Below are 18,150 nucleotides of genomic sequence, written 5' to 3'. Positions count from 1 at the left end.
CAGCAACAATGAGCTTCAACAAAATCAAATCTTTCAACAGACTCAGACAACATATGGTTCAGTGCTATCTATCCTTTTTGTGAAAGTGAACATTGTGACCATAATCGAATAAGACTTAAACAAGTGACAAGAGACACTAAACTTGAGGACTACAGTGGATGTTGGTGTCGAGTCTTGGTTTTCTTTTGATTTCATCTTTTTGGTGACATGTCTTTTAGCTTTTCCGGGATGTCTCTGACTAGAGATTCTATCTCCAGGATGTCTTTGACTAGAAAGGCGAGGATGGGGTATCGTCACCTATTTTGTTTGCTGTCTGTGGATTGTCTCTCAGTAATGCTATGACTTGTCCAAGGATATGAGGACACTGTGAATCTAGTGTGAACTGGGGCATTCCTTGTTTGTGACTGTCTTATCTCCATGCAAATAGGTACAATGACTTTCTGGGTCGAACATATGCCTCGATTGTCATAACCTACTTGCCATAATAAAGCTCAATGATGATAATGCACAAGAAGCTCTTTCACTTTCATATCTTCTATCTTTCATCCCCCTTTCTTGATTGACTTCCATTGTCCTTCTCAAGTCCGCGTAGCCTGCTATCACATGACTGAGTATAATGACACACCAAAAACATTTGCATTTCATATAGTTACACCTACATTACCACATATAAGCATCTCATACATACATATAGATATCACAATTGCATCACATCCTACACACAACACCAGTTAGCACAATTTACATCTGCATTATCATATTCATCTGCATTACATACATTCACATTTGCATCATGCATACACATATAAAACATAAACGAACAAAAAAATAAAAAAATATTGCATTGCATCATATACATATTTGCTTCCATATCATAAGCATCACATAAGAACATCTCATCACATAAGGTACACATGCATATAGCTGCCGCAAAAATGAATCATATCTCATATATAATCAAAGGTGTCATGATACAATGATGTCAAAAGAATCATATGGCTACAAAATCACCCGCAGGTGTCTACAATACAAAAATGGTACATATACTGATACAAAGGGGAGCCCTCTATGGCTATGATGAACTCCCTCCCTCGGAGCTGCCTGGCCTCGACGGACGCTGAGCTGTAGAAGGACCCACTCCAGGATCACCCTGCCTATCTGGTGGTGGTGGAGGACCCATGACCCCACCACTAGATGCCTGCCTCCTCTGACTCCCTCCCGTAGCCGTCGCTGTCCGCGATGGTCTATGGAAGCTCCTCGCCCGCTGATCCGCTGGCACTACACCATAGTACAGGTCTCTCCAGTAGCCAATCTCCTCTCCAGCTCACAAGACATATGCGTAGCCTGCCCCTGCGTCCTCTACCGCCTACCTCCCTGCCCTCAGAGCTGTCTCAGCCTCAGTATATCGCTGGATGGCCTGATCCCTCTCTTGCTCTGTATCCCGGAGCCTGATCCTGAGACGATCCCTCTCCCACTCCAACTCTTGGATCTCGTCTACCTAGCCCTGGTAGATCTCTCTTAGCTCTAGCAGCTCATCCTCCTCGGGATTTCCACCCTCAGCCTCTGCCTGTGGCTCTCCCTCTGTGGGTGCCTGTACCTGTGCCTCCCCCTGTACCTGCCTCGGTGCCTGTCTCTGTACATGCCGGGGAACCTGCACCTGTCTCTGTACCTGTGCCTGTACTGGCACCTGTCTCTGCACCTGTCCCTGCCTCTGTCCTTGTGCTGCTGGTACCTGCAGGAGCACTCCACCGCGACCTCTCACCACCACCTGGGCTGGTCCCTCCTGTCCTCCCTCCCTCCGAGGTGCTACCCTCCTCTCCCCCACTACTCCCCTCCGCCTCCGTCGGCCTCGGCCTCCATCTCCTCCACCATCATCATCATCATCCCCTCCAACCTCTCCCTCCAGCAGCTCTCCCGGATCTGTCAACCGTGGAAACGGATGCTTTGCCCAATACGCGGAGTACTCTGCATCCATGCCTGCATCCTCAACCTCCGGCCACATATCCCAGGGAAGAGGTATCATCTCTGCCAACTGTGTGACGGCCTGATCATATGATAACAATGGCCCGAACTGTGTCTGATCCCTGACCGTACGGGCATACATACCCGAGCCTCGTGGCATCCTTTGGATCCTGCCAAACTGTCGGCCAACCTTGTCTACCAGCTGTCTCTCCAAAATGTAGGGCGTCTGCCCAATCAGATATCTGCTCCTGAATGTATACGGCAGCTCCACTGCATCATCCTCCCACTCCTCGCACCCTAGGTACGGCCTCCAGATGACCACATCTATGTCGTCTATCACACGCCTCCAGTGCTCTAACTTGCCAATCCGAGGCTGTGAGGTGATCATATCATATAGATGTACAAAGCTCCATCCATACCCTCTGCCCCTGAAGTGGATCGGCCATGTGATAGGTAGATGCTCATATGCCCACACCTGTAGCAGTGTCATTCCGCAACCCAAGCCAACTGATCCATGGTAAATGAACTGGTGCAGCTCATAATACAGATGTGCCAGGACACATGGGCCCCATGCATATCTGGTGTGCTCGGTCACCAATGTCTCCAGTGCTCCTCCCCAGCCCACTGCCAACCCCCGTGTCGCCCTGTCCGGACACAGGAAACCACTGATAACTCCTCCAATCACAGCTGGCAAAGCTAGTCCTGTCGCGGTCATGGTATCCCATGCCACGTGCCCTGCTCTCATCTCTAGCCCGGGATCCTGGAACACCCGTCTCAGCGCCTCCCTGTCTCCGTCACGATCGTATGGGATCAACTCTCCATCGATCGCTATCCGCAGAATCCGGTATACATCCTCGAGGGTCACTGTCATCTCCCCCATCGGTAAATGGAATGTGCACGTCTCAGAGTGCCATCTCTTAGCTAGCGCAGTCAGCAAACCCATGTTCACCTGAAACTCAAGCACATACAGTACATGTCTGAGGCCCATCTCCTCAATCGCAACTCTGTCCTGAAACGACAACTCTGGTCGCAGTCTCTGTGTAGACGGGAATCTCTCCCGTGACTCTAACATCGGCAGATACTCCTGCAGTCAAACAATCAATCATGTCAGTTATCGTGGCATTCACTGTTTATCACAAAATGCTACTTGCTATCTAAATGCATATGGTTATCTATCCTAGTGACACTCACTGTTCATCACAAAGTGTTGCTATCTATCCTAGTAGTGCTCCCTGTTCATCACAAAGTACTACGTGTGTGACATTCCCTGTTCATCACAAAATGTTACTCACATTTGCACTCCCTGTTCATCACAAAGTGTTGCTCATCCTTTGGGTACTCCCTATTCATCACAAAGTACTCTATCTTGGTGCTCACTGTTCATCACAAAGTGCCTTGATCTATCCTAGTCTTCCTAGAGGACCTACTTGAGTGTATCCTCTCAGCAGCTTATCCAATCGACAGCGTATGTTCATCACAGAACTGTCGATTTGACCTAGAAGACCAAAACCATGCATTTTGACACACAAACGCGCTTTAAACTCATAAACGCGCTTCTTGACTATACAAACGTGCTTCTGCAACACAGACGCGCTTTCTGGACACAAACGTGCCTACATCTTGCACAAACATGATTATAGAACCTAAACGCCCCTACAGGACATAAACGCCTCTAAAATTCACAAATGCACCCGAAATCAATGCAAACGCGGTCCCAGACGTGGACGCGCCTGGAACCGACACAGACGCGCCTGTTGGACATAGACGCGATTGCGCGTTTTTTGCATTTTTTTGGTACCCTATTCCTAGCGCATTTATTGCTACCTACTGAGCATTAATGACAAAAACTTGAAATGCATGAAAGTATGAGGAGGTTTGGTGGTACTTACCGGCTCTCCTGCCTCTGCTGGCCTCTGAAATCGACGAACACGATCGAATCTATGCACGAAAGCCATCGCTGCTGACTGCTACTGCTCTTTTCTCGCTCTGCACTATGATCTCGTAAGGGTGTAGATGACAATGAGGATGTCTTTTTCCCGTGGTCTATCTTATAGCCTACCCAGGCCCTCGCATTCATTTTCCCGAGTGAGTCTTCTTCATCTCGTGACTGTCACTTTACCCGATCTAGCCATTCTAGCCTTTCTTTCTTATCGAGAGATTGTCTGCAATCTTTTCAGACTTTTTCATCCAATCTCTCGAGGGGGCATATTATTCCCATACTGGGGCAACTCTGTATCAATTCATCTTATCTTCTTTGAAACAACGCGACAAGCCGCATTGTCTCAAAGAGGGGCAAAATGTAGACACCTAAAATTGTCCAGTTTAATTAAATAAATATTTTATTTATTTAATTATCTAAGCCTAATTCTTCTATTAATTAAATAAATTTTTATTTATTTAATTAATTCATTTATCCTCTTCTAGCCTTATTTCTTATTTAAATAAATACATTTATTTATTTAAATTATCCCTTTCCTAAATTAAATAAATATTTTATTTATTTAATTGTCCTATTTCTTCTATTAATTAAATAAATCTTTATTCATTTAATTAATTCATTAGCCTTTTCTACACATGACACATGTCATTCATTTCTTAATTCATACACTACCTACCCCTTTCATTATTTTGGTATTTCTTTTACCTACCCTCTAATCCTAGCCGACCTCTCTTTTTACACCTCTCAATCTTAACCCTCCATTTCATATTGTGTCTTCTATTTAAGAAGATGCCTCCTTCATTATCAAACCCTAATCATTCTATGCATTCTAATCAATCATCCTAATCACTCAGCCTAATGACTAATCTTGAAGACTTGGCTACACTATGATCCTACTTGCAACCACATTCCATTCTTTGTTGAGCTCTTGTGCATACAAAAATCTGAGAGCAAATATATATCAAGCAAGATCAATGGAGATAGGAAGAATGGAGATCAAAACCCTATTGGACATGTGATGGTATAATCTTTGTGATTTCATTTGATTTGCATTGTCTTAGGTAATCTTCATATGTTATGGTGGATCTTTGTTGTTGTTAAGCTAGGGTTTTGTGGTTGGATTCATTTAGCCTTTCAATATTGTTATTATTGTTATCCATTTTCACCATAAACAGTAGGTATAGTCAATTCTTTTGATGGATTGAATTCATTGACTATATCTATTGATGGTCAGATTTTGGTTTTGGAAGCACAAGATTTTTCTCTTGAGAGGGAAAAAGATAAAATCATAAGGAGAGCCAGAAGTCTTAGAGGATTGGTGAGTCCCTAGTTGGATTCATTAAGTGTACATAAGGAGTGTATAGATATGGTTGATGGTATATTTCTGGCACTTTCAAATCTAGCTGGGATACTTATCTAGAGTTGTTGGAGAAGGCCTATCCAAAAAAATTCAAATATATTCAGCTCCGGTAAGGTATTTTGGGATATTCCTTGTATAGTCTTTTCATTCCTTTTTGGCTTTTTGATATTTTTTATGTCATTGATGTCAAAGTGGGAGTATAGGTAAAAATTATATTATTGGCATTTGTAAATATGGATTATTTTGTTCAGATGGATATTCATCTCGGGGGGAGCAGGCTTAGGATGAAACCAGTAGATGGAAACCATGATCATTTTTCACATGAGTGTTGTCATCAATGCCAAAGGGGGAGATTGTTGGCAATTGACACTCAATTGGTTGTTTTCAATATGTTTTTATTGATGGCAACATGGCAACATGTTCCCGCTTCATATGTTGGTTCAGTTGTGTACCAGCAGGCACTTCACAAATACTTCACCGGCACCGGAACCAGCACTAGCAGGTTGGATAGATTTTTTTGGTTACCATAAATGCAGGCCGACATGGTTTACACTTAGGTTATAGATATTGGAGGCCGACATCATTTGGAGATTCGGCATCAGCAATTGTTTTGATATTCATGTATTTATGTTATTGATTCAACATGTATTTTCATATTGTAATTATATTTGTAAAGGGGTATATAAGTCAGTTAGTTAGATCATTTTGTAAGATGGATGGTAAGGAATATATGTGTGTAAGGTTATGGAATGTAAAGGAGATGTGAAATATATGAGAGAGATCATGCATGTAAGGATATTTATGTAAGGGGTATTCTGGTAAGGGTTTAGGGTTTCAAACCAGAACAGACAGAGCTTAATTGGAACTGTATTGAGGCATAGAAGATGTTATCTTTGTAGTTCAATCATTTCTCCAAATTGTAGTCTAGATTTGTATGTAGTCGGTGAGGCTCCTTTTGTGATTGAGTAGTGTGTTCTAGGATGTAAGTCTTCCTACAAGTGCAACCCCCTAAATTTTGTAATATCTCTTCATATGGCTAGTGGATTTATATTGTGGATACAAATCCCACCATAGATTTTCCTCTTTAAGTTTTTCCACGTATAATTATGTGTGTTATGGTATTCATTTATGTGATTGGCTTTTTGGTTGTTTTAATTCTTTCAATTCTATATGTACCGATATACTGGTTGTTGAATGCATGTTTTAATAAGGTTAAAATTGATCATTCTGGTAGAACACTGATTCACCCCCCCCCCTCTCAGTGTTCTTGGATTCCAACATCTACAACCTACCTGAATCAAGCATAGATCTCAAACTGGGGGGTTAAAAGATCTTTATGATACCTTCCCCCAAGGTTGGATGCCTTAGTTCAGTATCTGGATGTAGTTCCAAAACCGGAATCAAGTGCAGACCCACTTCATGTCTTTGAATCACTCTTCTTAAGCCATGTCTTCTTCATCTGATCTCTGATCTCTTCAAATTTTTATTTTCCTTTCTCATTTGGCTTCACATTCTTATTCTTATCTTTTGGACCGCTCCTATTCACATTTATGCTTCAACAATACTTAGCAATGTGACTAGATTTGTTGAAAGCATAGAAAACAATATTTCTTTGCATAGATCTGAAATCCATCTTATTTCTTCTTGATCTAGCCATCGATTAGCAGCATGCCCAAACATACCACATACATAATATCTGACATTTTTTCTATTTGGAATGTTATTCATCATACTTCCGTATTCATTTGACTTGTGAACATACTTGTTTCATTTAAAATATTGACTAGTTAAAAATGCAGCATTTTTTATCATCCTATTTCTGCATTGACTAGCCATATGACCAAATTTATTGCAAACAAAATAGTTACCATTTAACTTATGAGAACTAGGTTGCCTTACTGGAGGCCTTTTTGAATTGATCTTCTACTAGGTTGATTTTGATCTTTCACCTTTCTCAAATCCAAGACCTTGTGTATCATTTGGATTCTTCTGACTAGCAATAATTTCATCAAGTCTCACTGAGATGATTCTAAACTTCTCCTTATACTCATTTGTAACTTCAGGATCAAATTTAAGGAGTGTCTGCTTTTCAAGATATTCCTCATGTTATTTGGCTTCTTTTAGGTCAAACTTCAGTTGTCCATTCTCATTCTCAAGTCCGCAAAATTCTTTAGATTTGTCTTTCAAGGAATGAGAAAGCTTCCCCTCATTCTTCTTCCTTTCCTCAATCTCCTTTGTCAATCTCATCACAATAGATTCCATCTCATTCTTCTATACTATATTAGCTCTGGTAAATTTCTCACACTCTTCTATCTTTTCCTTTAGGGTTTCTCCATCAATTCTTCAACTTTCTATCTCTTTCAACTTATCAACAAGTTCCTTTCTCTTTTCCCTTGAATTTTTTAACTGATCTTTTAATGATTCCATGAAGTTCTCAGCATCCCTAAGGCTTACTTTCACTTGCTGGACCTCAGCTTGTGATTGATCAATAACTTCAAGTGCAACAAGAAGTCATTGTCTAAGACCACCAAAATCTATTGATTCACTTTCCTAGATCTTCCTCAAGTTGTTAGGATTCTTCCAAGGAACTAGGTTCTGATACCAATTGTTGGAATCAAGGAACATTGAGAGGGGGGTGAATCAGTGTTCTACAATTTTTAACATTCTTGATTTGTTATTTAAACCACTTAATGCAAATGAATAATTTAAGTAGAGTGAAGAAACACAAAGCAAATAACCACAACACCATATTACCAGGATTTTTACGTGGAAACCCAGTTAAAGGAAAAACCACAGTGGGATTGAGACCCACAATATTAATATACCTTGTTAGAAGTATAGAAATATTACATAAGGGGAATACACATGAATTCAGGCACACTGCCTAGAGCTCACTACTCAAATTACAATAAGAGCTACAACCATGGAAGGCTCATTGTCTTACAAATGATTACTGCTAATAATTGGAATATCTGAATTGATAAACAACATCTACAAATGCCAAAAATAATTTTGGTTAAGCACAAATCACATAGTCTTGCTCCGCTCTGCTACACTACTCTATTCTGATATTCTGCTATATTTTGAAGCTCAAATCCTTCACTTGTGCACATGAAACTATGCACAATCACTCATACTTACTTCACACATAACCACCAATATTGAAAATGATCATATCAATCAATCTTACATATCCACAACAACAATTTAGGTCTTCTTCCTGTCAGCCCAAAAATGCATAACACACAAATGAAATGTGTTACCCAAGTCAGCTCAATCTAATCCAAAACAATCATGCAGACCAAAAAAAATTGTCCACACACTTCCCACATGTCATCTTAACATCCTCGAACACACAAATAATCACCAAAATTACTCTGCATGATCCACACATTATTGTTGAAGAACACTGTTCTAACCAAAAACCTGTATACTGGACCTTCCAACTCAGTCAAAAATCAACACCAGAGGCCATAAACCTGGAATAAGGTAGATTACACATCCACAATACTTCTTCGAGATCTACTACACCAAACACACAACACAAATGAACCACCAACCAAGTTACTATGCATTACCGAATATTTTGTTCTATCTCACCGGATCTCATCGGACCTTAATCAATCTCTTGCATTATGAACTATAGACTAAATATCTAACTCTAGTTGCCATCAATGACAACATCTGAACACTAATGCAATGTCTCTTGCCAAAAATTCACAAGAAACTTGAAACTATGGTTAATGTCAACCGAACTTCTATTCAAAATAGTACCACAGGTCTCTAGGTGCTTAGTGATAAGGTTAAGGGTCTAAATATTGTGTAGAAAGATAGGAAAGGTAATACTATCAAGGTCAATATTAATGTTTGTAGTGAAGCCAAGAAAGGTGGAGTTGTTGGTAAGGTTGCGGGTAAGGATCAACGTTAAAATTATGTTGCTAAGATGCAAGGTCTATCTACCAAAACTTATAGTCATTCAAAGAATACAAAAGATTAGATTAAGGTTATTCAGTAGGTGATGAACCTACATGTCACCTGATCTAAAAGGATATTGAAGCTACTAAAATCTTGAAGAAATTACAGTTTTTGTGTTTGGGTCTTTGCCCCTATTTTGTTGTTTGTTTTTCTTCTGAAATTTATTGATGATTATCTACTGGATCTCTGTTGTTTCCTATTTTTATGCAACATTTTTTTATTTATGGTTTTAGGGCCCCTTCAAAACTTATTTTACCTTATTAAAAAACAAAGGAATTAGTACTAAAAACAAAGGCTACAAATCAACTAGTTGAATTGATCTCAATATCAAAAATGTCTCAACCACTAATATCATTCTTTGAATGCTATTGCAAGAGAACAAGTAGACATATTCAAAGAGACAAGGGCATACACCAATTTATTATGAGATAAAGTTTCATGGCTAAAAACTACCAAGCTGTGTTATGTTATAGGTTCATGCAAATAATGAATTTCACTTGCCAACAAGGTGTGTTATATTGAACTATTCATGTTTTTGTCATGGACTCTACTGGCTAGAAAGTTTGGTTATTCTAGGTGATCCATCAGAAGTATGGAATCTAGTGGAAAGAAATTGTATTTTGTTGTGCGATCTATGTAGTGCAACAAATGCTTTCAGCATAAAACTTCATTATGCTAGGTGTCCAATTCCTTAGAAAGTGTAATAAACAATTATGATCATGCTAACAAGTTGTGTTATGTTAGGTGAACAATTCTTAGGTAGAACAAAATGATAACAATGATCAAACTAGAAAGCCTCACTATACTAGTTGACCAATGTCATAGGGTGTGTAAAACATGTTTTCTAAAAGATCAAGATAGCAAGTTCCACTATGCTAGGTGATCTATAGAGCATCAATATTTTAAAAGATCATGCTAGTAAGCCATGTTATGCTAGATGATATAAAATAATGGTTAAATTTCATGCAAGTTGCTACAAATAGATTGATAACCACACCTTATCAGGAATTATGCAAGACAACACCACCACTTTGGAGGTACAAGAATTAATGCAAGCAACGGGGAGGTTTCATATGTCACACCTTAAGATCTCAACATATTGACATGTTGATATGTTAAGAAAGATAGAGATCCACATTAAGGATAAGAAACCTTCAACACCAAGGAGATATCCTTAACAAAAATGCATGTGTCCAAGTCAAGCAGGAGATTCTTATATATATAACACAAATCTTCAAGAAAGGAAAGAGATAGTTGTAAAGGAAACATCTTACAACATGGGTGAAGGGATTCTTATCAAGGGTAAAGGGATACTTATCAAGAATACTTGACTATCAAAAGGGGAGGAAGAGATCTTTGTCTAAAGATATCTACCTCTATAAAGAGAGGAGATATTTAAACAAGGATGACATCTTTAAAACTAAAAAGGAAAGGAATAAATGATACACACCTTTCCAATTGCTAGGAGAGGTCCTTCTTGATGAAGGATGCACACTTTAAACACCAAGTAAAGATTATGTGTTAAAGAAACACACTTTCAAGAAAGAAAGAGGTCCTAATCAAGGACACACACCTCCAATAAATGCAAAATTGTATGGGAAACCGGTTTCACTTACAACATACACCAACTATTTCATATCAGGAATAACAACTAGTGAACTAAGAAAGATTTCACTAAAATCATGACATGATCTATCCTTTATAAGACTCTATCAACTAGCTCTCAAGTTGTTACACATGTACTAAGGTTATTGATTTGGGTGATAGTTGGCTTTAGTGTCAAAAAGACCCAATTTATTATACATATTAAACTATGCCTCTCTTTCACCAACTATACACCACATAGGTAAGATTTTGCACTTATTGTGAGGAGACAAAATCATATTAAATCTTCACATAGAACCAAGGTTGTAGTTTTCACTAAATCAACTATCTAGCATTGGTGAGAAGATATTTCAATCACATCATTGGAGGTATAAATATTAATTACTCCAAAATAATGATTTCACAAGTGGAAAAGGTGTCATATCCATGATTAACCAGAAGTATAGGTGAGAGAAAGGTGGTGACTCAACATTAGCTAACCTCATGTTTTGAATAGAAAGCAAAACTATCCAAACAAATGACACAATATATATAACTAAGAGAAAAAAAAATACTTTGACCTCTTGAATTTAAAGAATGTCCAAATTAAAAAATCAAGCTTGCATATCATGAATGGAATATTTTGGGGAGATATCAATAAGACCTCAAACATTCTAGGAAATACAATTCATTAAAAATCAAGGTGCATTTCTTCATTATCCAACCTATCAAGGGTGAAATAACCATTCAGAGTTTCTTTAGTATCATAACTTCTAATTTAAACATTAAGATTTTAAACTATCTATTGTTAAGGACATATTCACCTTTTTTTAGCTACCCTAAAGAGATTTCAAATCTCTTTTGACCTACTAAAGGTGGTGAGGTGTGATGAGAATGGGAAACCTATGATTGGGAAGTAGCCACACCAAGTTGGGAAGTAGAAATTATCATCTTCGACTTAGGAGGGTCAATAGACTTTTAAACTTGGGAGCTTAAGGGTCCTGTCCCAAAAATATTGGGAGGTGTTTTAGGGGTATTCGTATTCTTGGCTTTGTAGTTTAACATTATAGACTAGCTGGTCTCATCCTTAGAAGGGCATGGCAAGCCCATCGAGGTATATGAGGTAGGTGTAGGGTGTTGAATATCAGGCAAACAATCCCAAATCTTGTGGTCAAATGATTGGAATTGATAGAAACTTCTTGGGATATTGATCAGTATTGGATTCTTTGGGAGTAATGAGACTCTAATTCGAATATCCATAATTTCCTTGAGGTCCTTGGAGAGGTCAACCTCAACAAAAACCCAATGGTTGAAGCATGCTGAGTAAAATTTCTCAAGCTCAACACAAACAGCAATACCCATTAAGGTGGCTATCTAGAATAGAGAATTCTATAAAAACATAACCAAGCCAAGGAATTCAACCCAAAATTGTACATGCAAAGATGCTTTTCATGTATGATAAAAAAAATTCATGGTTCGAAGGCTTGAAAATGAGTAAGGCAGAATGGACAAACCAAGAACCCTCGGTGGGAATAGCCTAAGCATAAAATAGAAAATAAAAAATCTCTAGAAATTTTTTACACAATAGCAAATTGAATCATATATGGGGTCCAAGATTTGGACACCTAGTCTCATAGCAAACTTCTAGGAAGGACCCTTCCCACATTGTAACCCACAAGTTGGAAATTTTAAACCATTTGCAAGATTCTTCAAATTTTACAAGTGGAAGAACAATATCTAGAGGTTGATCAATAGACATACTTTGTGAAGCACATTTAGGATGAATTTCTAGGGTCATTTGGGTAGGGGATCCATGGGACATTGTCATGAAGCTTTGAACTCTAGTAGCATCAACTATGGACGAATGAAAAGGGGATGTCATTTAAAAGAAAATGGGTTAGGCCTTTAAGCCTAGACAAGTTAAAAGGCCCACAATAGATGTGATGAAAAACTAGAAGGTTCCCACAAAGAAGTGTGGTACATATGCTAAAAAAACCAAGTTGAGAAACATTAGGAAAGCCCAATATCTCTCTACATACTTTCAAATATTCAAAACCATATTATTTCAAATATGATGAGATAAAAAAATGATAATAAACAAATTAGTAGGAATATACTATAGAGTTCAAAACACTAATAATTTAACATGTTTGTAAAGATGTAGCTTTAAAAATGTTTCTCCATATTTTGTTATAATAATAAAATAGTGTACTCTCTTCTCTAAGAATTATAGACAAAAGAAGTTTGACAAAAAAATTATATAGTTCGAAAATTTCTTATAATAAAAAGGAAAAAACTACATAATAAAATTCAACCATTCATTAGCATATCTTCCTCTATCCTTACTTAAAAAATTATAAATTTTCCAATTGCAATCATTGAACTCCATCCTAGTTATTAAATATTAAAAATATATCACCTATCCAAGAAAAGCATCAAGCATATCATTAACAACACCAAGAGAAGGCAAACTTGCATATGCCTAAGCCATTTCATTTGTGGGTGGCATAATCCTTGGCTATAATCCTTTCAGCATGATACTAGAGGCATCACACAGTTTGCTATATTGTGTACATGTTTCCTTTTATCCTCACAAAATTCATATTTCAGCGCCTTTGATACGTAAGAGACACGAAATAACTCAAACCATTCTTGACATCATTTATAGAGCTTTAAGCTTATTCTCATTTCCCATATCTTCCTGCTGAGTTTCTTCAGATGAGCTTCGCGAATTCATCATGTCCATCTCCAGCTGTAATTTTTTTTCCGCAACTTTCAGATCTTTTCATGAAAATTTGAAGAAATTACAAAACACATAAATTGTTACATTTATAAACACAAAAAATAATTATTTTATAGGTTTTTTACATCATAGAATTTGAACATCTGATCAGAAATAAAGATAAAGAATGCATTACAATAGCTACATAACCCTAATATCAACTATATTTTTTTGTCATGCAAGACTACGCAAGATGACGGTTCTCATGCAGTGTGGGACTGATTACGACTTATTCCAACAAAATTGACTGGCTGTTTTCTACTTCAGCAAATCACTTTCCATCAAATTGAAACATATGTCCATCTTAGAAGGCTTCTTTTCAAGAGTTAAGCTGGGCATGGAAGTTGCTGATAAGCTGTGTATTCTTCCACCGCTAGGGTCTGCAAATTCATATGGCTAGGTTTTCGTTACCTGATAGAAAGTCATTGCCACTGAAACTTATTTTCGACTTAAGTTCATTGTCTACAAGAAAATCAAACAAGTGAAAAACTTTTGTATTAGTTATTCTAACATACCTACTCTCTAGCTGGTTTTAAACGTCATCTACAAGAACGTCGATAAAGGCTACTCTACAATATCCTGACAAAAGTGCAGAAATTCCCTTAGCAAGAGAAAAAGAACAAAAATAGCATACCTTCTGCAGGTACATCGGCAAAGAATCTTTCAGATATTTGAGCATAAATATACTACATTCAACATTCCTTGCTTCAGACAAGAAAGAACAAATGATGCTAGCGAATATGTCATGCATAGTTACATATCTTAGGAACTGGGGAACAATGGAATTATTTATTTATTCGATATAACTTTTGCTGATCTAACAAAGCTTGTTAAAATAACAGAGATTCCACAGGTTCGATAAATTGCTCCTGACTAAGCAAGCTAAGCTCTTAACAAGGTTTCTAGTCCTCTAAAACCATTCAACAATTAGAGAATATTGAGTTTGAAAATCTTACCTCTGAATCTAAACTCTGGTGCAAACTAAAATTGTTAAAAGAAGAGAGGTTGTTTCTCCATGTCAAACAGATCTACAAGATTATCATCTTGCAAATCTTGGATAAACAATGGAAATAAACCAACTTCATGTTCTTGTGGCGTATTGGGTTTCTTCTCATAACTTTCTAAGCCTCTCACAGATGGGAAATCATCAAGTTGGTTTGCATAGTTATTCTTCTGAGATAGTTGTGCATCTCGGTAAATCTGTTCTACCATGTCTTCTTCTTCTGCATCAGATGGATTGAATTGTTCAAAGCATGTACCCAGCATCCCCGACTCGGAGAGAGTTAGCCCTTCAATATCTGATGTTACTGCTGCAGAATGCTCATATTCAAATCTAGTTTTCTTCTCAACCTGCCAAACGGAGTACATAAAAAAAGGAAAATTAAAATGAAATCTGACATACCCATGAAGGAAAATGGGACTCAATCATACTGAAGAAATTTTTAAGATATCATACATTGGGCTGGCAGCTTGTAGACTCATTGGGTGATTGGTAAATGCTGCAGCTCTCTGTTTCATCAGCCCCAAAGTGTAACCATCTATTTGCAACTGCATTGTCGCTCATCATTTCAGAAGAGGATTCGGATGGAATAAATGAATTTGTTTGGTTGCTGTCCTCAATTTTTACTGATGATAATTCTTGGGGCACTGTATATATGTCGTTATACAAATTACTAATTTCATCAACTGACTCTTCTTGTTGTTTGCCATATCTGGGCTCTGGTCCACTTCTCTTGAAGACTCGACACAAAGAATAAGCGTCCTACATTCCATATCGTAGTAAATGAGGATATTAAATTCAATGAAATATTAAGCAAATTACAAGGCATGTTCTTTTATACTTCTCTCCTCCTCAAGAGGGAGTTTCATTAATAGTGGTAATACAACTTATTTATCTATATATATTAAAGATTTAAGTTTTTGATAAATCACACTATAAGTGGGCTTTAAAGGAATAAAATATTAACTCTAGTTTCATTCAATTAAGTAATGAAAGTATAAAAGAAGGAAAGTAATTTTAACCTGTAAATAATTTGAATTTCCACATTCTTTTTCATCAAGACGATATTCATGCATGATCCAATTTGTTCGAGAACCATGAGGAGCACGGCCTGTATAAAATACAAGAGTCTTTTTCATTCCTATGTAATGCATATGAGAGCTAACCTTACGGTCCTTTCCTGTAGCCTTCCAATAACCTGCTTCTGTTGCTCGATTTGTTCGTAAACCGTTAGGATACTTTTTGTCTCTCAAATTAAAAAAGTACCATTCCATATCACTACTTGGGAGGAAAGATTTCTCTACAAATTTCAAAACACGATCATTCAACAAAAAATATTAAACTCTTATTTTTAAAAAATTTGTTAACTTCATTTATATAATTATTAGAAACATATCCAAAATTTAAATAATATATGCTTGAAATTATAAAGGATCTATTAATTATATGATAGAATAATTTAGTGAAATCATAAATATAAAGTTTACATTATGTTATAATTAATTAATCATTTTCTTTTCTTTAAAATTATTTAATAAACAATTTATTATTTTACAATTTTTATTTTTATTTTTGTTTGAAGAATTATTTTTATTTACTTATAAGTTTCTTTATTTTACCTTAAAAAATTAAAATTGTTTTTATTTTAGTTTAGTGTTTGTTAACATCATGTTTATCCCTATTGTATCAAAAGTAAAGAAATATAAATTAGAAAATAAAAGAAAGGTGACTTTGTGTTGAAAGATAAATTAATTTTAATATTTCATACTTAAAAGTAAAATAATATGAATGAGAGGTAAAAACAAGGAAAGGTTTGTCTCTCTTAGCAGCTCCTTTGAGTTTGAGTTTGTCTCTCTCAACAGCTGCAACCCCTATTCTTGATCATGAAATCCCTCTTGTGAATCAATCGGCTGGTCTCTCTAGATCTAGACCCATCCCATTAGTGGTCCTTGACTCCCTTTCTCCAAACTACTAGATTCCTTCTCCAAACTTGGTGGCTCATCTTGGTGACTTGTCTACTACCTCAAATGGTTCCTCTAGCACTGCTTCATTAGCTTCCCCTGACAAAGATGTCTCCTCAATGATTGTTGTGTTGCACAAGAAAAAGAGCTAGTCTTCTTATTGTTCAGAATACTTTGGTCATTCCATTGAGTCCATTGTTGGGCTTCAAGTCAAATTTTCAGTAACTTTTTTTTGTTGGTTCGTCTAATTTGAATATGTCCCTCTATTTGTGGCCGTACTCTAAATGGCACCAGCTTTGTTATTTCTTTGTTGGTTGCCCTTTTCTAGCTGTTTTGATGTTTGGTTTGTTGGCTTGGAGGTCTGATCTATAATGGGTAGGAGTCCCTCCCCATTTACTTTACTCAAAACAACACAAATTTTGAAGTGCTATAAGATCATAAACATAAACGTTACAAAATATTTAATTGATAGAATATTTATTCATAAATTATCAGAAAAATTATATGTTTTTTACAACTAACAATTCCATTCTTTAATAGTTAAAGGTTATCAGTTCAAATTTTTAATTGAAAATTGTAAATTTTCCCCTAGTCCTTCCCAAGAGTCAAAATAGTAGATTACCAACGAAATTTTACGATGGAAAAGAATGGCAATAGCAAGCCACATAAGGTACCCGTTGTACGATGGCAATTAGGCAAACAGAATCAAATTGAACGCCAGAGGAATTCAAAAGTAGAAAACTTTTGACAAGAAATTATCAGTCTTACCAGGTAAATCCCAGGGCTCGCATTTGTAAAGATCAACCTCAGGAATGACTTCAAGTTCGATCTTCTGGCCATGAACTTTTCTTTTCAAATAATAATCAGCCAACTCCTCATCTGTGGGATGAAATCTGAACCCTGGAGGCAAGCTTGTCGGCCCCATAACTCAAAAGCAATCGAATTCGACTCAAATCTTATTCAGTCGATCGATCAATCCTCTTATTCAACCACGTCCATTTACAAGTTGAAAAGCCTGCAAATTGTTATCCTGTGCCTGCAAACAAAACAAAACAAGGAAATAGCGTCAAACGCGCTCATAAAATCTGGCTAATTCGTTACGAATGTTATTCAAAGATAATGATTAGCTTACCAATCGCCTTGAAAACCCCAGGCTTGTTAATTCCTTGCATAAACAGTTTGGAGATTGCCTGAGATTTCGTTGAGCGAGTAAATTCACAGGCAGGCTACGAAACAATTTATTCTTATGTGACGTCTTGACTAAGTTTAGAGGAATGTTCGAGAACGCAATTAAAGTACGCACACGGCCTTTACGCTTCGAGTTTTGGCCGACCTTGCATTAAATGGGACGTGGAATAATTGTACGTGGCACCAGACAGACCTGAAGTTTGCGTCAAAAGCGTCAGGCTAGGCGGTGAAAGTCGCTGTAGACGATTTGAAGGAAACTCTCTTTAACACAGTTGTGCATGTCCTACCTAACATTCACAAAGGAATTCTATCCTATTTTTCACCTTCTATGTCATGAAAAGAAAACCATTATCCACACATACCAATGGAAACTACTATTCGGTTTTTAGAATGCATCAA

At 37.2% G+C, this 18,150-nt stretch overlaps 1 protein-coding gene across 7 annotated transcripts; it reads right to left on the bottom strand.

Annotated features, from left to right (window-relative positions):
- Positions 1-13,266: 13,266 nt before the first annotated feature.
- Positions 13,267-17,782, bottom strand: LOC131042077 (NAC domain-containing protein 96). Of its 7 annotated transcripts, none has more exons than XR_009105113.2 (7): positions 17,696-17,782; positions 17,332-17,599; positions 15,625-15,902; positions 15,059-15,364; positions 14,559-14,952; positions 14,118-14,181; positions 13,630-14,033 (listed from the first exon to the last, which is right to left on the bottom strand). XR_009105113.2 is itself a non-coding variant. In XM_057975382.2 (6 exons), exons 2-5 carry the CDS (start codon positions 17,486-17,488, stop codon positions 14,593-14,595), a joined length of 1,101 nt encoding a protein of 366 aa, XP_057831365.1. In that variant the 5' UTR covers positions 17,489-17,599; positions 17,696-17,782; the 3' UTR covers positions 13,267-13,572; positions 14,559-14,592. The 7 variants fall into 7 exon arrangements, 2 of the variants coding, with proteins under 2 accessions (XP_057831365.1, XP_057831364.1); XR_009105115.1 differs by having other exon boundaries at positions 13,630-14,013; positions 15,625-15,806; XR_009105116.2 differs by having other exon boundaries at positions 13,630-14,013; positions 15,625-15,713.
- Positions 17,783-18,150: the final 368 nt, after the last annotated feature.

This window comes from Cryptomeria japonica, chromosome 8, assembly GCF_030272615.1.
Source record: "Cryptomeria japonica chromosome 8, Sugi_1.0, whole genome shotgun sequence".
Taxonomy (NCBI): domain Eukaryota; kingdom Viridiplantae; phylum Streptophyta; class Pinopsida; order Cupressales; family Cupressaceae; genus Cryptomeria; species Cryptomeria japonica.
This window is presented reverse-complemented; position numbering and strand designations above follow the sequence as displayed.

What these genes read in the sequence shown, in the direction of transcription:
- LOC131042077 (XM_057975382.2), bottom strand. Translation starts at nt 17,488, where the DNA reads ATGGGGCCGACAAGCTTGCCTCCAGGGTTCAGATTTCATCCCACAGAT. An exon ending in GAAATTCAAATTATTTACAG is followed by an intron (nt 15,365 to 15,624) that starts GTTAAAATTACT and finishes TATGGAATGTAG; the next exon opens with GACGCTTATTCTTTGTGTCG. An exon ending in CTACAAGCTGCCAGCCCAAT is followed by an intron (nt 14,953 to 15,058) that starts GTATGATATCTT and finishes TCCGTTTGGCAG; the next exon opens with GTTGAGAAGAAAACTAGATT.